The 17,715-nt window shown below is 55.0% G+C and overlaps 1 protein-coding gene across 1 annotated transcript in view; it reads left to right on the top strand.

Annotated features, from left to right (window-relative positions):
* The window catches only part of MRC2 (mannose receptor C-type 2), a 92,839-nt gene that overhangs the window by 33,194 nt on the left and 41,930 nt on the right, over positions 1-17,715 (top strand). Inside the window, exons 10-14 of the mRNA XM_075584355.1 lie at positions 550-665; positions 4,714-4,862; positions 6,883-7,100; positions 7,521-7,663; positions 9,669-9,771. Of these exons, the coding sequence (XP_075440470.1) occupies positions 550-665; positions 4,714-4,862; positions 6,883-7,100; positions 7,521-7,663; positions 9,669-9,771 (729 nt within the window). The remainder of the gene's footprint in view (positions 1-549; positions 666-4,713; positions 4,863-6,882; positions 7,101-7,520; positions 7,664-9,668; positions 9,772-17,715) is intronic.

Raw genomic sequence — 17,715 nt, 5'->3', positions numbered from 1 at the left:
GAACGGACAAGTCCTTGTAAACCATTTGTGATTGGACACTGGAACCATTTGGGTGTCATTCCGGGGCCCCAACATTTGGGAGATCCCAAAACGCTAACGATTTCCCCGCCCCCCTCCCCCCCCCCCCCCTGTAAAAGTCTTGGCGCGGAGCTTTCCGTCGGGCGCCAGTGGAGAGAGCGCAGCAGACGGACGATATCTTGGGAATGATGTTTGTAAACCAACACTAATTCCCCTCCACCCCCCCCCCCGCCCCCCTGGAAAAGTCTTGGCGCGGAGCTTTCCGTCGGGCGCCAGTGGAGAGAGCGCAGCAGACGGACGATATCTTGGGAATGATGTTTGTAAACCAACACTAATTCCCCGGGTCAGCGACCCGCAGTGGGAGCGAGTCGATGGGAGTTTTTAGTCGTGTCTGGACGTGTGTGTGGGGGGCGGGGGGGTTCAGTGCTGGGATAGCCGTGGTCTGGGCCAGGTCCGGGGTTAGCGGAGGAAGTTGCCGGGGCTGGAAGAGCAGAGCGGGCATTGCAAGTGGCCTCCTTGCTTTCTTCACAGGGCTGGAAATACCACAGCTCGTCCTGCTATTGGTTGGGGGAAGAGCCAATCGGCTACAGCGACGCCATGAAGGCCTGCTCCAACCTGTCGGCGAAATTACTGGTCGTCGCCAACAGGTGGGTGGGACTTATTGCAGGGGTGCGAAAACTTTTCAGCCTGCGCCCCCCCCTTTCCCTGTTTCCGGTGTCGTCATGTGACCCTCTGGTGTCATTTGATGCCACGTTGCCATGGCAACGCATCGCCAGAAGCCGCCGGGGACCAGCTAAGGGAGTTACAGAAGTCTTGCGTGCTCCCCCCCCCCCCCCCCGGCATTCCATTTAAATGCTTTGGGGAAGAGCGCGAGGGCCTCTGTAGACGCCCCCTCCCCCCACCCCCCCCAGTTTGCGCACCCCTCAACTTATTGTCCTGGGACGTCGCCAGCAATGCAGTGTTGCTAAGCGACCGCACAACACAGCGGCCAGAAGAGCGGAAAAGGGGGTTACCGAGTGGCATTGAAACCACCGGGGTTCTGCAGCACGGGGTTTAGGGGCTAATGACATCCAAACGGCGCGGGAAACCGCGGTGAGACTTCACACATACACACACCCGGTAGCCACGCGGGGCACGCGGAGATATAGGAAGACGTCAAGTCTTTGGCGGATGCTGTGCCCGGCGCTGGGGACTTTGGCGGATGCTGTGCCCGGCGCTGGGGACTTGGCGGATGCTGTGCCCGGCGCTGGGGACTTTGGCTCATCCGAGTTTTCAGCCTCGCCTACTGCCCCATATAACTGCACCTTATAACCCCTCCTATTGCCCCATATAACTGCACCTTATAACCCCTCCTATTACCCCATATAACTGCACCTTATAACCCCTCCTATTACCCCATATAACTGCACCTTATAACCCCTACTATTACCCCATATAACTGCACCTTATAACCCCTATTACCCCAAATAACTGCACCTTATAACCCCTCCTATTACCCCATATAACTGCACCTTATAACCCCTATTACCCCAAATAACTGCACCTTATGACCCCTCCTATTACCCCAAATAACTGCCCCTTATAACCCCTCCTATTACCCCATATAACTGCACCTTATAACCCCTATCACCCCAAATAACTGCACCTTATAACCCCTCCTATTACCCCAAATAACTGCACCTTATAACCCCTCCTATTACCACATATAACTGCACCTTATAACCCCTCCTATTACCCCAAATAACTGCACCTTATAACCCCTCCTATTACCCCAAATAACTGCACCTTATAAACCATCCTATTACCACATATAACTGCACCTTATAACCCCTCCTATTACCCCATATAACTGCACCTTATAACCCCTCCTATTACCCCAAATAACTGCACCTTATAACCCCTCCTATTACCCCAAATAACTGCACCTTATAACCCCTCCTATTACCCCATATAACTGCACCTTATAACCCCTCCTACTGTCCCATATAACCCCTCTCTATAACTCCTCCTATTACCCCATATAACCGCTCCCTATAACTCCTCCTATTACCCCATATAACCCCTCCCTATAACTCCTCCTAGTACCCCATATAACTCCTCCTATTACCCCATATAACCTCTCCCTATAACTCCTCCTATTACCCCATATAACCCCTCCCTATAACTCCTCCTATTACCCCATATAACCCCTCCCTATAACTCCTCCTATTACCCAATATAACTCCTCCTATTACCCCATATAACCTCTCCCTATAACTCCTCCTATTACCCCATATAACCCCTCCCTATAACTCCTCCTATTACACCATATAACCGCTCCCTATAAGTCCTCCTATTACCCCATATACCCTCTCCCTATAACTCCTCCTATTACCCATATAACCCCTCCCTATAACTCCTCCTATTACCCCATATTACCGCTCCCTATAACTCCTCCTATTACCCCATATACCCCCTCCCTATAACTCCTCCTATTACCCCATATAACCCCTCCCTATAACTCCTCCTATTACCCCATATAACCCCTCCCTATAACTCCTCCTATTACCCCATATACCCCCTCCCTATAAGTCCTCCTCTTGCCCTCACACCTACTGTAGCGCCGACGAGTATTCTAAAACCAACCTGGGGCAATCACCAACAAGACCCAGGTACATGCTGGGTACATGCCGGGTACATGCTGCATACAGGCTGGGTGCATGCTGGGTACATGCTGCATACAGGCTGGGTACAGGCTGGGTACATGCTGGGTACATGCTGGGTACATGCTGGGTACATGCTGCATACAGGCTGGGTGCATGCTGGGTACAGGCTGGGTACAGGCTGCATACATGCTGGGTACAGGCTGGGTACAGGCTGGGTACATGCTGGGTACATGCTGGGTACATGCTGCATACAGGCTGGGTACAGGCTGCATACAGGCTGAGTACATGCTGGGTACATGCTGGGTACAGGCTGCATACAGGCTGGGTACATGCTGGGTACATGCTGGGTACATGCTGGGTACAGGCTGGGTACAGGCTGGGTACATGCTGGGTACATGCTGGGTACATGCTGCATACAGGCTGGGTACAGGCTGCATACAGGCTGGGTACATGCTGGGTACATGCTGCATACAGGCTGGGTACATGCTGGGTACATGCTGCGTACATGCTGCGTACATGCTGGGTACATGCTGGGTACAGGCTGGGTACATGCTGCATACAGGCTGGGTGCATGCTGGGTACAGGCTGGGTACAGGCTGGGTACATGCTGGGTACAGGCCGGGTACAGGCCGGGTACATGCTGGGTACAGGCTGGGTACAGGCTGCAGCATTTCAGTGACATTTCTGCAGAGACTAATGGCCCATCGGATTAGCAGCGGGGGTCCCTGGCCGTCCCATTCAAACCGACCCCTGTTGTGTTAATCCGATGGGCCATTAGTCTCTGCAGAAATGTCACTGAAATGTACCCGGCATGTACCCAGCCTGTATGCAGCATGCACCCGGCATGTACCCAGCCTGTATGCAACCTGTACCCAGCCTGTATGCAGCATGTACCCAGCCTGTGCCCAGCCTGTACGCAGCCTGTACCCAGCCTGTATGCAGCATGTACCCAGCATGCACCCGGCATGTACCCAGCCTGTATGCAGCATGTACCCAGCCTGTACCCAGCCTGTACCCAGCCTGTACGCAGCCTGTACCCAGCCTGTACCCAGCATGTATGCAGCATGTACGCAGCATGTACCCAGCCTGTATGCAGCATGTACGCAGCATGTACCCAGCCTGTATGCAGCATGTACCTGGCATGTACCCAGCATGTACCCAGCCTGTACCCAGCATGTACCCAGCCTGTACCTGGCATGTACCTGGCATGTACTCAGCCTGTATGCAGCATGTACCCAGCATGTACCCAGCGTGCACCCGGCATGTATGCAGCATGTACCCAGCCTGTATGCAGCATGTACCCAGCCTGTATGCAGCATGTACCCAGCATGCACCCGGCATGTACCCAGCCTGTATGCAGCCTGTACCCAGCATGTACCTGGCATGTACTCAGCCTGTATGCAGCATGTATCCAGCATGTATGCAGCATGTACGCAGCCTGTACGCGGCATGTACCCGGCATGTATCCAGCCTGTACCCAGCATGTACCAGGCATGTACCCGGCATGTACCCAGCATGTTCCCAGCCTGTATGCAGCATGTACCCAGCATGTACCCGGCATGTATCCAGCCTGTACCCAGCATGTACCCGGCATGTACCCAGCCTGTACCTGGGTCTTGTTGGTGATTGCCCCAGATTTGCCCCAGATTTTCAAGGCAAGTTTAAGGTAAGTGTTAGAATACTCGTCGGCTGTATACTATACACCAGCGCTGCGCAATCTTTCCAGCGTGCGCCCCCCTCCCTGCTCGCGGCCCCCCCCTCCCTTACCTCCTCTCCGGCGTGTAATGCCGCCGCGGGGTCACGTCACGTTGCCATGCCAACGACGCCGCGTTGCCATGGCGACGTGTCGCCGAAGGTAAGTGAAGTTGAAGACGCCTCACGCGATCCCCCGGCATTCATTTAAATGCCTCGGGGGGATTAGCGCAGGGTCTCTACAACCGCCGCACCCCCCTGAACAATCTTGCGCCACCCCCTGGTTGGCGAGCCCCCCAGTTTGCGCACTGCTGCTGTACACTATATACTATACACCCCGCTCGCCCATGCCCTGCAGGTTTGACCAGGCGTACGTGAACAGCCTGCTGTATGGCTCTGAGCGGAGCTTCTACTGGACCGCCCTGCAGGACCTGAACCGGACCGGCGTGTTCCGCTGGCTCAGCGGGGAAGAGGTGATCTACACCCACTGGAACCGAAACCAGCCGGGTATGTGCAACGACCGCATCGGATCGGCACCACCCCGCCGGTTTTACCCTCAGACCCCAAGCGAATCCCCCTCTGTTCACCCTTTAGGGCCAGGTGTCTGTTAACGCTGGGCAACTTCACGGGGTGTTATCAAGGGACATGAGCCCCCCCCCCCCCCCCCCCCCGAGAGTAACGCTTTTCCACAGAGCTAATGATATAGCTCATGGGCATGTTAAGTTAGCACTGACTTGTGCTAGCAAAAAATGTGAATCGCGTTGGGCCCGTCATCCTATATGTGTAATGACAGTACGGTGGCCCAGAGGAAGGCAAACACACAGCCCCAGTGACACATTACCCAATGCTGTCTCATAAGAGGGAATATATTCCTTCCTGACCCCAGTAATGGCCATCAGCTTTCTCCCTGGGTCACCGTCCTTCCCATGTTACTTATTAGGTATATCCCTGTATACCTTTCCTGTCTAACAAGGTGTCCAACCTTTCCTTACACATATCTCCTGTATCTGCCCTCACAGTCTCCATGGGGACTGAATCCCGCACTGTAACTGCCCTTACTGCAAAGATCCCTTTCCTTACACATATCTCCTGTATCTGCCCTCACAGTCTCCATGGGGAATGTGTCCCGCACTGTAACTGCCCTTACTGTAAAGATCCCTTTCCTTACACATATCTCCTGTATCTGCCCTCACAGTCTCCATGGGGAATGAATCCCGCACTGTAACTGCCCTTACTGTAAAGATCCCTTTCCTTACACATATCTCCTGTATCTGCCCTCACAGTCTCTATGGGGAATGAGTCCCCCACTGTAACTGCCCTTACTGTAAAGAACCCTTTCCTTACACATATCTCCTGTATCTGCCCTCACCGTCTCCATGGTGAATGAATCCCGCCCTGTAACTGCCCTTACTGTAAAGATCCCTTTCCTTTGTTACTGGGGAAATTTCCTTTCCTCCAACCTTAAGGGATGGACCGAGTCCTTAGTACTGCCCGTGGGATGAAGAGTTCTTGTGAAAGCTCCTTGTAATGTCCCCCGATATATTTGTATATAGTTATCATATCCCCTCATAGACGCCTCTTTTCTAATGTAAATAAATCTAATTTAGCTAGCCTCTCCTCATAAATCAGGTTGTCCATCCCCTTTATTCATTTGGTGGCTCTTCTCTGCACTCTCTCTAGTTCCATAATGTCTTTTTTTAACGGAGTGTTGACCAAAGTTGTCCTCCATATTCAAGGTGTGGTCTTACTAATGCTGTAATTATAGAATAAACAAGAAAAGTATTAAAAAAATGGAACCAATAATAGCAATAATCCACTGAGGAGAGGGCATTCATTTCCATTTGGGTCAACTCCTACACTCTGGGCATGAATGGCCCACATCCACGAGCTACACTGGTTCTGGATCAGTCTACAATGATGGAACCCCGAGCGGTGACCAGAGCTGCGCCTGGAGTGATGGGCTGGGTTGAGTAGCACGTTCCCTGTCCTGTGGAGATTATTACTTGACTCTCACCACTCAATGGAAGAGCCGTGCTTGGGTAACTCGATGTTGGGTGAAGAAGTTGGCGCCCGGTGTAGGAGATTATTACTTGACTCTCACCACTCAGTGGAAGTGACGTGCTTGGGTGATGTTGGGTGAAGAAGATGGCGCCCGGTGTAGGAGATTATTACTTGACTCTCACCCCTCAATGGAAGAGCCGTGCTTGGGTAAAGAAGTTGGGTGAAGAATTTGGCGCCCGGTGTAGGGGATTATTACTTGACTCTCACCCCTCAATGGAAGAGCCATGCTTGGGTAACTCAATGTTGGGTGAAGAAGTTGGCGCCCGGTGTAGGAGATTATAACTTGACTCAAACCCCTCAATGGAAGAGCCGTGCTTGGGCAACCGGGTGTTGGGTGAAGAAGTTGGTGCCCGGTGTAGGGTCTATGGGTATCGGAAGTGGTTTAAGGGTTTGCGTCTCCTGCCGCCCTTCCGGGGTTATGGTCGGGGTGGTGACCCGCTCTGACGTGGAGCCATCTCCTCTGCAGGTTACGATAAAGGCGGGTGTGTGGCGCTGTCCACGGGCCGGTCGCTGGGCCTGTGGGAGGTGAAGGACTGCATCCAATTCAGGGCCAAGTACATCTGCGTGCAGAGCTTGGCCACCCCGCTGATCCCCTTGTTACCGGCCGCGCGTCCCACCCCCAGCCTGAACGGGAGCTGTCCGGACGGCTGGAGCTCGGCGCCCAACCTGAGACACTGCTACCAGGTGAGGCGGAGGGAAGGGGCTGTAACTCGGGGGGGGGGGGGGGGGAGCTCAGACTGGTCTCTGAAGTGGGAGGCTGTAACACTGGGGGGAGTTCGGCCTGGTCTCTGAAGTGGGAGGCTGTGAGGCTGTAACCCTGGGTGGAGTTCGGCCTGGACTCTGAATTGGGAGGCTGTAGCACTAGGGGGGGGGGAGCTTGGCCTGGTCTCTGAAGTGGGAGGCTGTAACACTGGGGGGAGTTCGGCCTGGCCTCTGAAGTGGGAGCCTGCACGGCTGTAACACTGTGGGAAGCTCAGAGGCTGGTCTCTGAAGTGGGGAGGCTGTAACACTGTGGGAAGCTCAGAGGCTGGTCTCTGAAGTGGGGAGGCTGTAACACTGTGGGAAGCTCAGAGGCTGGTCTCTGAAGTGGTGTTCCCTGCCCAGGTTTATCACTCGGAGAAGCTGCAGGATAAGAAGACGTGGATCGCGGCGCAGCTCTCCTGCCGGGAGATCGGGGCTCAGCTGCTCAGCGTGGCCAGCGTGGACGAGGAACACTTTGTGGCCCATTTACTGAACAAAATATTTGGGTAGTTATCTACATCCTGCGTGTCACCGCCTGTCACCGCGTGTCTCTGCACGTGTCACCGCGTGTCACCGTGTGTCTCTGCACGTGTCACCGCCTGTCACCGCGTGTCCCTGCGCCTGTCACCGCGTGTCTGCGCCTGTCACCGCGCGTCTCTGCCCCTGTCACCGCGTGTCTCTGCGCCTGTCACCGCGTGTCTCTGCGCCTGTCACCGCGTGTCTCTGCGCCTGTCACCGCGTGTCACCACCTGTCACCGCGTGTCTCTGCGCCTGTCACCGCGCGTCTCTGCGCCTGTCACCGTGTGTCTCTGCGCCTGTCACCGCGTGTCTCTGCGCCTGTCACCGCGTGTCTCTGCCCCTGTCGCCGCTTGTCTCTGCCCCTGTCGCCGCTTGTCTCTGCCAATGTCGCCGCGTGTCTCTGCCCGTCGCCGCGTGTCTCTGCGCCTGTCACCGCGCGTCTCTGCGCCTGTCACCGCGCGTCTCGGCGCCTGTCACCGCATGTCTCAGCGCCTGTCACCGCGTGTCTCGGTGCCTGTCACCGCGTGTCACCACCTGTCACCGCGTGTCACCGCATGTCACCACCTGTCACCGCGTGTCACCACCTGTCACCGCGCGTCTCTGCGCCTGTCACCGCGTGTCTCTGCCCCTGTCACCGCGCGTCTCTGCCCCTGTCACCGCGCGTCTCTGCCCCTGTCGCCGCGTGTCTCTGCGTCTGTCCTTGCGTGTCTCTGCGCCTGTCCTTGCGTGTCTCTGCCCCTGTCACCGCGCGTCTCTGCCCCTGTCGCCGCGTGTCTCTGCCCCTGTCGCCGCGTGTCTCTGCCCTGTCGCCGCGTGTCTCTGCCCCTGTCGCCGCGTGTCTCTGCCCCTGTCACCTACACTGTGTCCCTTCACTGACCAGTCCTAGAGGTGACTGCTCTGTGTCCCTACACTGACCAGTCCTAGAGGTAACCGCTCTGTGTCCCTACACTGACCAGTCCTAGAGCTGACCGCTCTGTGTCCCTTCACTGACCAGTCCTAGAGGTGACCGCTCTGTATCCCTACACTGACCAGTCCTAGAGGTGACCACTCTGTAGCCCTACACTGACCAGTCCTAGAGGTGACCGCTCTGTATCCCTACACTGACCCAGGCCACGAGGTCACCGCTCTGTGTCCCCACCGCGTGTCTCTGCATGTGTCACTGCGTGTCTCTGCACGTGTCACTGCGTGTCACCGTGTGTCTCTGCACGTGTCACTGCGTGACACCGCGTGTCTCTGCACGTGTCACCGTGTGTCTCTGCACGCGTCACTGCGTGTCTCTGCACGTGTCACTGCGCCTGTCACCGCGTGTCTCTGCACATGTCACTGCGTGTCACCGCGTGTCTCTGCATGTGTCACTGCGTGTCACCGTGTGTCTCTGCACGTGTCACTGCATGTCACTGCGTGTCTCTGCACGTGTCACTGCGTGTCACACGTGTCTCTGCACGTGTCACCGCGTGTCTCTGCGTGTGTCTCTGCACGTGTCACTACGTGTCACCGCGTGTCTCTGCACGTGTCTCTGCGCCTGTCACTGCGTGTCTCTGCGCCTGTCACTGCGTGTCTCTGCACGTGTTACTGCGTGTCTCTGCACGTGTCACTGCGTGTCTCCGCACGTGTCACCGCGTGTCTATGCACGTGTCTCTGCGCGTGTCTCTGCACGTGTCGCTGCGTGTCACCGCATGTCTCTGCACGTGTCACTGCGTGTCTCTGCACGTGTCACTGCGTGTCTCTGCACGTGTCACCGCGTGTCTCTGCACGTGTCTCTGCACGTGTCACTGCGTGTCACCGCATGTCTCTGCACGTGTCACTGCGTGTCTCTGCACGTGTCACTGCGTGTCACCGCGTGTCACCGCGTGTGTGCGAATGTTTGATATGGGGTTGCGTCAGTGTGTGTATGCATGTCACTGCGTGTCACCGCGTGTGTGTATGCGTGTCACTCCGTGTCTTTGTGGCGGACCCACACGCACAGCTGACCTCCTTTCTGTGTCTGGTCAGCGAATCCGACACGGAGATCCACGAGCAGCACTGGTTCTGGATCGGTCTGAACCGCCGGGACCCGAGCGGTGACCGGAGCTGGGTCTGGAGTGACGGGCTGGGGGTGAGTAACCCGAGGGTCCCACAGACAGGCCACGAGGTCCCAGGCCACGAGGTCAACACTGTGTCCCTACACTGACCAGTCCTAGAGGTGACCGCTCTGTGTCCCTACACTGACCAATCCTAGAGGTGACCGCTCTGTCTCTACACTGACCAGTCCTAGAGGTGACCGCTCTGTCCCTACACTGGCCAGTCCTAGAGGTGACCGCTCTGTATCCCTACACTGACCAGTCCTAGAGGTGACCGCTCTATCCCTACACTGACCAGTCCTAGAGATGACCGCTCTGTATCCCTACACTGACCAGTCCTAGAGGTGACCGCTCTGTCCCTACACTGACCAGTCCTAGAGGTGACAGCTCTGTATCCCTACACTGACCAGTCCTAGAGGTGACCGCTCTGTATCCCTACACTGACCAGTCCTAGAGGTGACCGCTCTGTATCCCTACACTGACCAGTCCTAGAGGTGAACGCTCTGTATCCCTACACTGACCAGTCCTAGAGGTGACCGCTCTGTATCCCTACACTAACCAGTCCTAGAGGTGACCGCTCTGTATCCCTACACTGACCAGTCCTAGAGGTGACCGCTCTATCCCTACACTGACCAGTCCTAGAGGTGACCGCTCTGTATCCCTACACTGACCAGTCCTAGAGGTGACCGCTTTGTGTCCCTACACTGACCAGTCCTAGAGGTGACCGCTCTGTGTCCCTACACTGACCAATCCTAGAGGTGACTGCTCTTCCCTACACTGACCAGTCCTAGAGGTGACCGCTCTGTCCCTACACTGACCAGTCCTAGAGGTGACCGCTCTGTATCCCTACACTGACCAGTCCTAGAGGTGACCGCTCTGTACCCTATACTGACCAGTCCTAGAGGTGACCGCTCTGTATCACTACACTGACCAGTCCTAGAGGTGAACGCTCTGTATCCCTACACTGACCAGTCCTAGAGGTGACCGCTCTGTATCCCTACACTGACCAGTCCTAGAGGTGACCGCTCTGTATCCCTACACTGACCAGTCCTAGAGGTGACCGCTCTGTATCCCTACACTGACCAGTCCTAGAGGTGACCGCTCTGTATCCCTACACTGACCAGTCCTAGAGGTGAATGCTCTGTATCTCTACACTGACCAGTCCTAGAGGTGACCGCTCTGTGTCCCTACACTGACCAGTCCTAGAGGTGACCGCTCTGTATCCCTACACTGACCAGTCCTAGAGGTGACCGCTCTGTATCTATACACTGACCAGTCCTAGAGGTGACCGCTCTGTGTCCCTACACTGACCAGTCCTAGAGGTGACCGCTCTGTCCCTACACTGACCAGTCCTAGAGGTGACCGCTCTGTCCCTACACTGACCAGTCCTAGAGGTGACCGTTCTGTATCCCTACACTGACCGCTCTGTATCTCTACACTGACCAGTCCTAGAGGTGACCGCTCTATCCCTACACTGACCAGTCCTAGAGGTGACCGCTCTGTATCCCTACACTGACCAGTCCTAGAGGTGACCGCTCTGTCCCTACACTGACCAGTCCTAGAGGTGACCACTCTATCCCTACACTGACCAGTCCTAGAGGTGACCGCTCTGTGTCCCTACACTGACAAGTCCTATAGGTGACCACTCTGTCCCTACACTGACCAGTCCTAGAGGTGACCGCTCTGTCCCTACACTGACCAGTCCTAGAGGTGACCGCTCTATCCCTACACTGACCAGTCCTAGAGGTGACCGCTCTGTATCCCTACACTGACCAGTCCTAGAGGTGACCGCTTTGTGTCCCTACACTGACCAGTCCTAGAGGTGAATGCTCTATCCCTACACTGACCAGTCCTAGAGGTGACCGCTCTGTATCCCTACACTGACCAGTCCTAGAGGTGACCGTTCTGTATCCCTACACAGACCAGTCCTAGAGGTGACCGTTCTGTATCCCTACACTGACCAGTCCTAGACGTGACCGCTCTGTATCTCTACACTGATCAGTCCTAGAGGTGACCGCTCTATCCCTACACTGACCAGTCCTAGAGGTGACTGCTCTGTATCCCTACACTGACCAGTCCTAGAGGTGACCGCTCTGTCCCTACACTGACCAGTCCTAGAGGTGACCGCTCTGTATCCCTACACTGACCAGTCCTAGAGGTGAACACTCTGTATCTCTACACTGACCAGTCCTAGAGGTGACCGTTCTGTATCCCTACACTGACCAATCCTAGAGGTGACCGCTCTGTCCCTACACTGACCAGTCCTAGAGGTGACCGCTCTATCCCTACACTGACCAGTCCTAGAGGTGACCGCTCTGTATCCCTACACTGACCAGTCCTAGAGGTGAACGCTCTGTATCCCTACACTGACCAATCCTAGAGGTGACCGCTCTGTCCCTACACAGACCAGTCCTAGAGGTGACCGTTCTGTATCCCTACACTGACCAGTCCTAGAGGTGACCGCTCTGTATCTCTACACTGATCAGTCCTAGAGGTGACCGCTCTATCCCTACACTGACCAGTCCTAGAGGTGACTGCTCTGTATCCCTACACTGACCAGTCCTAGAGGTGACCGCTCTGTCCCTACACTGACCAGTCCTAGAGGTGACCGCTCTGTATCCCTACACTGACCAGTCCTAGAGGTGAACACTCTGTATCTCTACACTGACCAGTCCTAGAGGTGACCACTCTGTATCCCTACACTGACCAATCCTAGAGGTGACCGCTCTGTCCCTACACTGACCAGTCCTAGAGGTGACCGCTCTATCCCTACACTGACCAGTCCTAGAGGTGACCGCTCTGTATCCCTACACTGACCAGTCCTAGAGGTGAACGCTCTGTATCCCTACACTGACCAATCCTAGAGGTGACCGCTCTGTCCCTACACTGACCAGTCCTAGAGGTGACCGCTCTATCCCTACACTGACCAGTCCTAGAGGTGACCGCTCTGTATCCCTACACTGACCAGTCCTAGAGGTGACCGCTTTGTGTCCCTACACTGACCAGTCCTAGAGGTGAATGCTCTATCCCTACACTGACCAGTCCTAGAGGTGACCGCTCTGTATCCCTACACTGACCAGTCCTAGAGGTGAACGCTCTGTATCTCTATACTGACCAGTCCTAGAGGTGACCGCTCTGTATCCCTACACTGACCAGTCCTAGAGGTGACCGCTCTGTATCCCTACACTGACCAGTCCTAGAGGTGAACGCTCTGTATCTCTACACTGACCAGTCCTAGAGGTGAAAGCTCTGTATCCCTACACTGACCAGTCCTAGAGGTGAACGCTCTGTATCTCTACACTGACCAGTCCTAGAGGTGAACGCTCTATCCCTACACTGACCAGTCCTAGAGGTGAACGCTCTGTATCCCTACACTGACCAGTCCTAGAGGTGAACGCTCTGTATCTCTACACTGACCAGTCCTAGAGGTGACCGCTCTATCCCTACACTGACCAGTCCTAGAGGTGACCGCTCTATTTCTACACTGACCAGTCCTAGAGGTGACCGCTCTGTATCCCTACACTGACCAGTCCTAGAGGTGACCGCTCTATATCCATACACTGACCAGTCCTAGAGGTGACCGCTCTATTTCTACACTGACCAGTCCTAGAGGTGACCGCTCTGTGTCCCTACACTGATCAGTCCTAGAGGTGACCGCTCTGTCCCTACACTGACCAGTCCTAGAGGTGACCGCTCTGTCCCTACACTGACCAGTCCTAGAGGTGACCGTTCTGTATCCCTACACAGACCAGTCCTAGAGGTTACCGTTCTGTATCCCTACACTGACCGCTCTGTATCTCTACACTGACCAGTCCTAGAGGTGACCGCTCTATCCCTACACTGACCAGTCCTTGAGGTGACCGCTCTGTATCCCTACACTGACCAGTCCTAGAGGTGACCACTCTGTCCCTACACTGACCAGTCCTAGAGGTGACCGCTCTATCCCTACACTGACCAGTCCTAGAGGTGACCGCTCTGTGTCCCTACACTGACAAGTCCTATAGGTGACCACTCTGTCCCTACACTGACCAGTCCTAGAGGTGACCGCTCTGTCCCTACACTGACCAGTCCTAGAGGTGACCGCTCTGTGTCCCTACACTGACCAGTCCTAGAGGTGACCGTTCTGTATCCCTACACAGACCAGTCCTAGAGGTGACCGTTCTGTATCCCTACACTGACCAGTCCTAGAGGTGACCGCTCTGTATCTCTACACTGACCAGTCCTAGAGGTGACCGCTCTATCCCAACACTGACCAGTCCTAGAGGTGACTGCTCTGTATCCCTACACTGACCAGTCCTAGAGGTGACCGCACTGTCCCTACACTGACCAGTCCTAGAGGTGACCGCTCTGTATCCCTACACTGACCAGTCCTAGAGGTGACCGCTCTGTATCACTACACTGACCAGTCCTAGAGGTGAACACTTTGTATCTCTACACTGACCAGTCCTAGAGGTGAACGCTCTGTATCTCTACACTGACCAGTCCTAGAGGTGACCGCTCTGTGTCCCTACACTGACCAGTCCTAGAGGTGACCGCTCTGTATCCCTACACTGACCAGTCCTAGAGGTGAACGCTCTGTATCTCTATACTGACCAGTCCTAGAGGTGACCGCTCTGTATCCCTACACTGACCAGTCCTAGAGGTGACCGCTCTGTATCCCTACACTGACCTGTCCTAGAGGTGAACGCTCTGTATCTCTACACTGACCAGTCCTAGAGGTGAAAGCTCTGTATCCCTACACTGACCAGTCCTAGAGGTGACCGCTCTGTATCCCTACACTGACCAGTCCTAGAGGTGAACGCTCTGTATCTCTACACTGACCAGTCCTAGAGGTGACCGCTCTGTGTCCCTACACTGACCAGTCCTAGAGGTGAACGCTCTGTATCTCTACACTGACCAGTCCTAGAGGTGAACGCTCTATCCCTACACTGACCAGTCCTAGAGGTGACCGCTCTATTTCTACACTGACCAGTCCTAGAGGTGACCGCTCTGTATCCCTACACTGACCAGTCCTAGAGGTGACCGCTCTATATCCATACACTGACCAGTCCTAGAGGTGACCGCTCTATTTCTACACTGACCAGTCCTAGAGGTGACCGCTCTGTGTCCCTACACTGATCAGTCCTAGAGGTGACCGCTCTGTCCCTACACTGACCAGTCCTAGAGGTGACCGCTCTGTCCCTACACTGACCAGTCCTAGAGGTGACCGTTCTGTATCCCTACACAGACCAGTCCTAGAGGTTACCGTTCTGTATCCCTACACTGACCGCTCTGTATCTCTACACTGACCAGTTCTAGAGGTGACCGCTCTATCACTACACTGACCAGTCCTTGAGGTGACCGCTCTGTATCCCTACACTGACCAGTCCTAGAGGTGACCGCTCTGTCCCTACACTGACCAGTCCTAGAGGTGACCGCTCTATCCCTACACTGACCAGTCCTAGAGGTGACCGCTCTGTGTCCCTACACTGACAAGTCCTATTGGTGACCACTCTGTCCCTACACTGACCAGTCCTAGAGGTGACCGCTCTGTCCCTACACTGACCAGTCCTAGAGGTGACCGTTCTGTATCCCTACACAGACCAGTCCTAGAGGTGACCGTTCTGTATCCCTACACTGACCAGTCCTAGAGGTGACCGCTCTGTATCTCTACACTGACCAGTCCTAGAGGTGACCGCTCTATCCCAACACTGACCAGTCCTAGAGGTGACTGCTCTGTATCCCTACACTGACCAGTCCTAGAGGTGACCGCACTGTCCCTACACTGACCAGTCCTAGAGGTGACCGCTCTGTATCCCTACACTGACCAGTCCTAGAGGTGACCGCTCTGTATCACTACACTGACCAGTCCTAGAGGTGAACACTTTGTATCTCTACACTGACCAGTCCTAGAGGTGAACGCTCTGTATCTCTACACTGACCAGTCCTAGAGGTGACCGCTCTGTGTCCCTACACTGACCAGTCCTAGAGGTGACCGCTCTGTATCCCTACACTGACCAATCCTAGAGGTGACCGCTCTGTCCCTACACTGACCAGTCCTAGAGGTGACCGCTCTATCCCTACACTGACCAGTCCTAGAGGTGACCGCTCTGTATCCCTACACTGACCAGTCCTAGAGGTGACCGCTCTGTATCCCTACACTGACCAGTCCTAGAGGTGACCGCTCTGTGTCCCTACACTGACCAGTCCTAGAGGTGAACGCTCTGTATCTCTACACTGACCAGTCCTAGAGGTGACCGCTCTGTATCCCTACACTGACCAGTCCTAGAGGTGAACGCTCTGTATCCCTACACTGACCAGTCCTAGAGGTGACCGCTCTGTATCCCTACACTGACCAGTCCTAGAGGTGAACGCTCTGTATCTCTACACTGACCAGTCCTAGAGGTGACCGCTCTGTGTCCCTACACTGACCAGTCCTAGAGGTAACCGCTCTGTGTCCCTACACTGACCAGTCCTAGAGGTGAACGCTCTGTATCCCTACACTGACCAGTCCTAGAGGTGAATGCTCTATCCCTACACTGACCAGTCCTAGAGGTGAACGCTCTGTATCTCTACACTGACCAGTCCTAGAGGTGACCGCTCTGTATCCCTACACTGACCAGTCCTAGAGGTGACCGCTCTGTATCCCTACACTGACCAGTCCTAGAGGTGAACGCTCTGTATCTCTACACTGACCAGTCCTAGAGGTGACCGCTCTATCCCTACACTGACCAATTCTAGAGGTGACCGCTCTGTATCCCTACACTGACCAGTCCTAGAGGTGACCACTCTGTATCCCTACACTGACCAGTCCTAGAGGTGACCGCTCTGTATCCCTATACTGACCAGTCCTAGAGGTGAACGCTCTGTATCTCTACACTGACCAGTCCTAGAGGTGACCGCTTTGTATCCCTACACTGACCAGTCCTAGAGGTGAAAGCTCTGTATCCCTATACTGACCAGTCCTAGAGGTGAACGCTCTGTATCTCTACACTGACCAGTCCTAGAGGTGAACGCTCTATCCCTACACTGACCAGTCCTAGAGATGAACGCTCTGTATCCCTACACTGACCAGTCCTAGAGGTGAACGCTCTGTATCTCTACACTGACCAGTCCTAGAGGTGACCTCTCTATCCCTACACTGACCAGTCCTAGAGGTGACCGCTCTATCCCTACACTGACCAGTCCTAGAGGTGACCGCTCTGTATCTATACACTGACCAGTCCTAGAGGTGACTGCTCTGTGTCCCTACACTGACCAGTCCTAGAGGTGACCGCTCTGTCCCTACACTGACCAGTCCTAGAGGTGACCGCTCTGTCCCTACACTGACCAGTCCTAGAGGTGACTGTTCTGTATCCCTATACAGACCAGTCCTAGAGGTGACCGTTCTGTATCCCTACACAGACCAGTCCTAGAGGTGACCGTTCTGTATCCCTACACTGACCGCTCTGTATCTCTACACTGACCAGTCCTAGAGGTGACCGCTCTATCCCTACACTGACCAGTCCTAGAGGTGACCGCTCTGTCCCTACACTGACCAGTCCTAGAGGTGACCGCTCTATCCCTACACTGACCAGTCCTAGAGTTGACCGCTCTGTGTCCCTACACTGACCAGTCCTAGAGGTGACCACTCTGTCCCTACACTGACCAGTCCTAGAGGTGACCGCTCTGTCCCTACACTGACCAGTCCTAGAGGTGACCACTCTGTGTCCCTACACTGACCAGTCCTAGAGGTGACCGTTCTGTATCCCTACACAGACCAGTCCTAGAGGTGACCGTTCTGTATCCCTCCACTGACCAGTCCTAGAGGTGACCGCTCTGTATCTCTACACTGACCAGTCCTAGAGGTGACCGCTCTATCCCTACACTGACCAGTCCTAGAGGTGAACACTCTGTATCTCTACACTGACCAGTCCTAGAGGTGAACGCTCTGTATCCCTACACTGACCAGTCCTAGAGGTGACCGCTCTGTATCCCTACACTGACCAGTCCTAGAGGTG

Source organism: Ascaphus truei, unplaced genomic scaffold, assembly GCF_040206685.1.
Source record: "Ascaphus truei isolate aAscTru1 unplaced genomic scaffold, aAscTru1.hap1 HAP1_SCAFFOLD_552, whole genome shotgun sequence".
Taxonomy (NCBI): domain Eukaryota; kingdom Metazoa; phylum Chordata; class Amphibia; order Anura; family Ascaphidae; genus Ascaphus; species Ascaphus truei.
The sequence above is the reverse complement of the archived record's forward strand: the minus strand, read 5'-3'. Positions and strand labels throughout refer to the sequence as shown.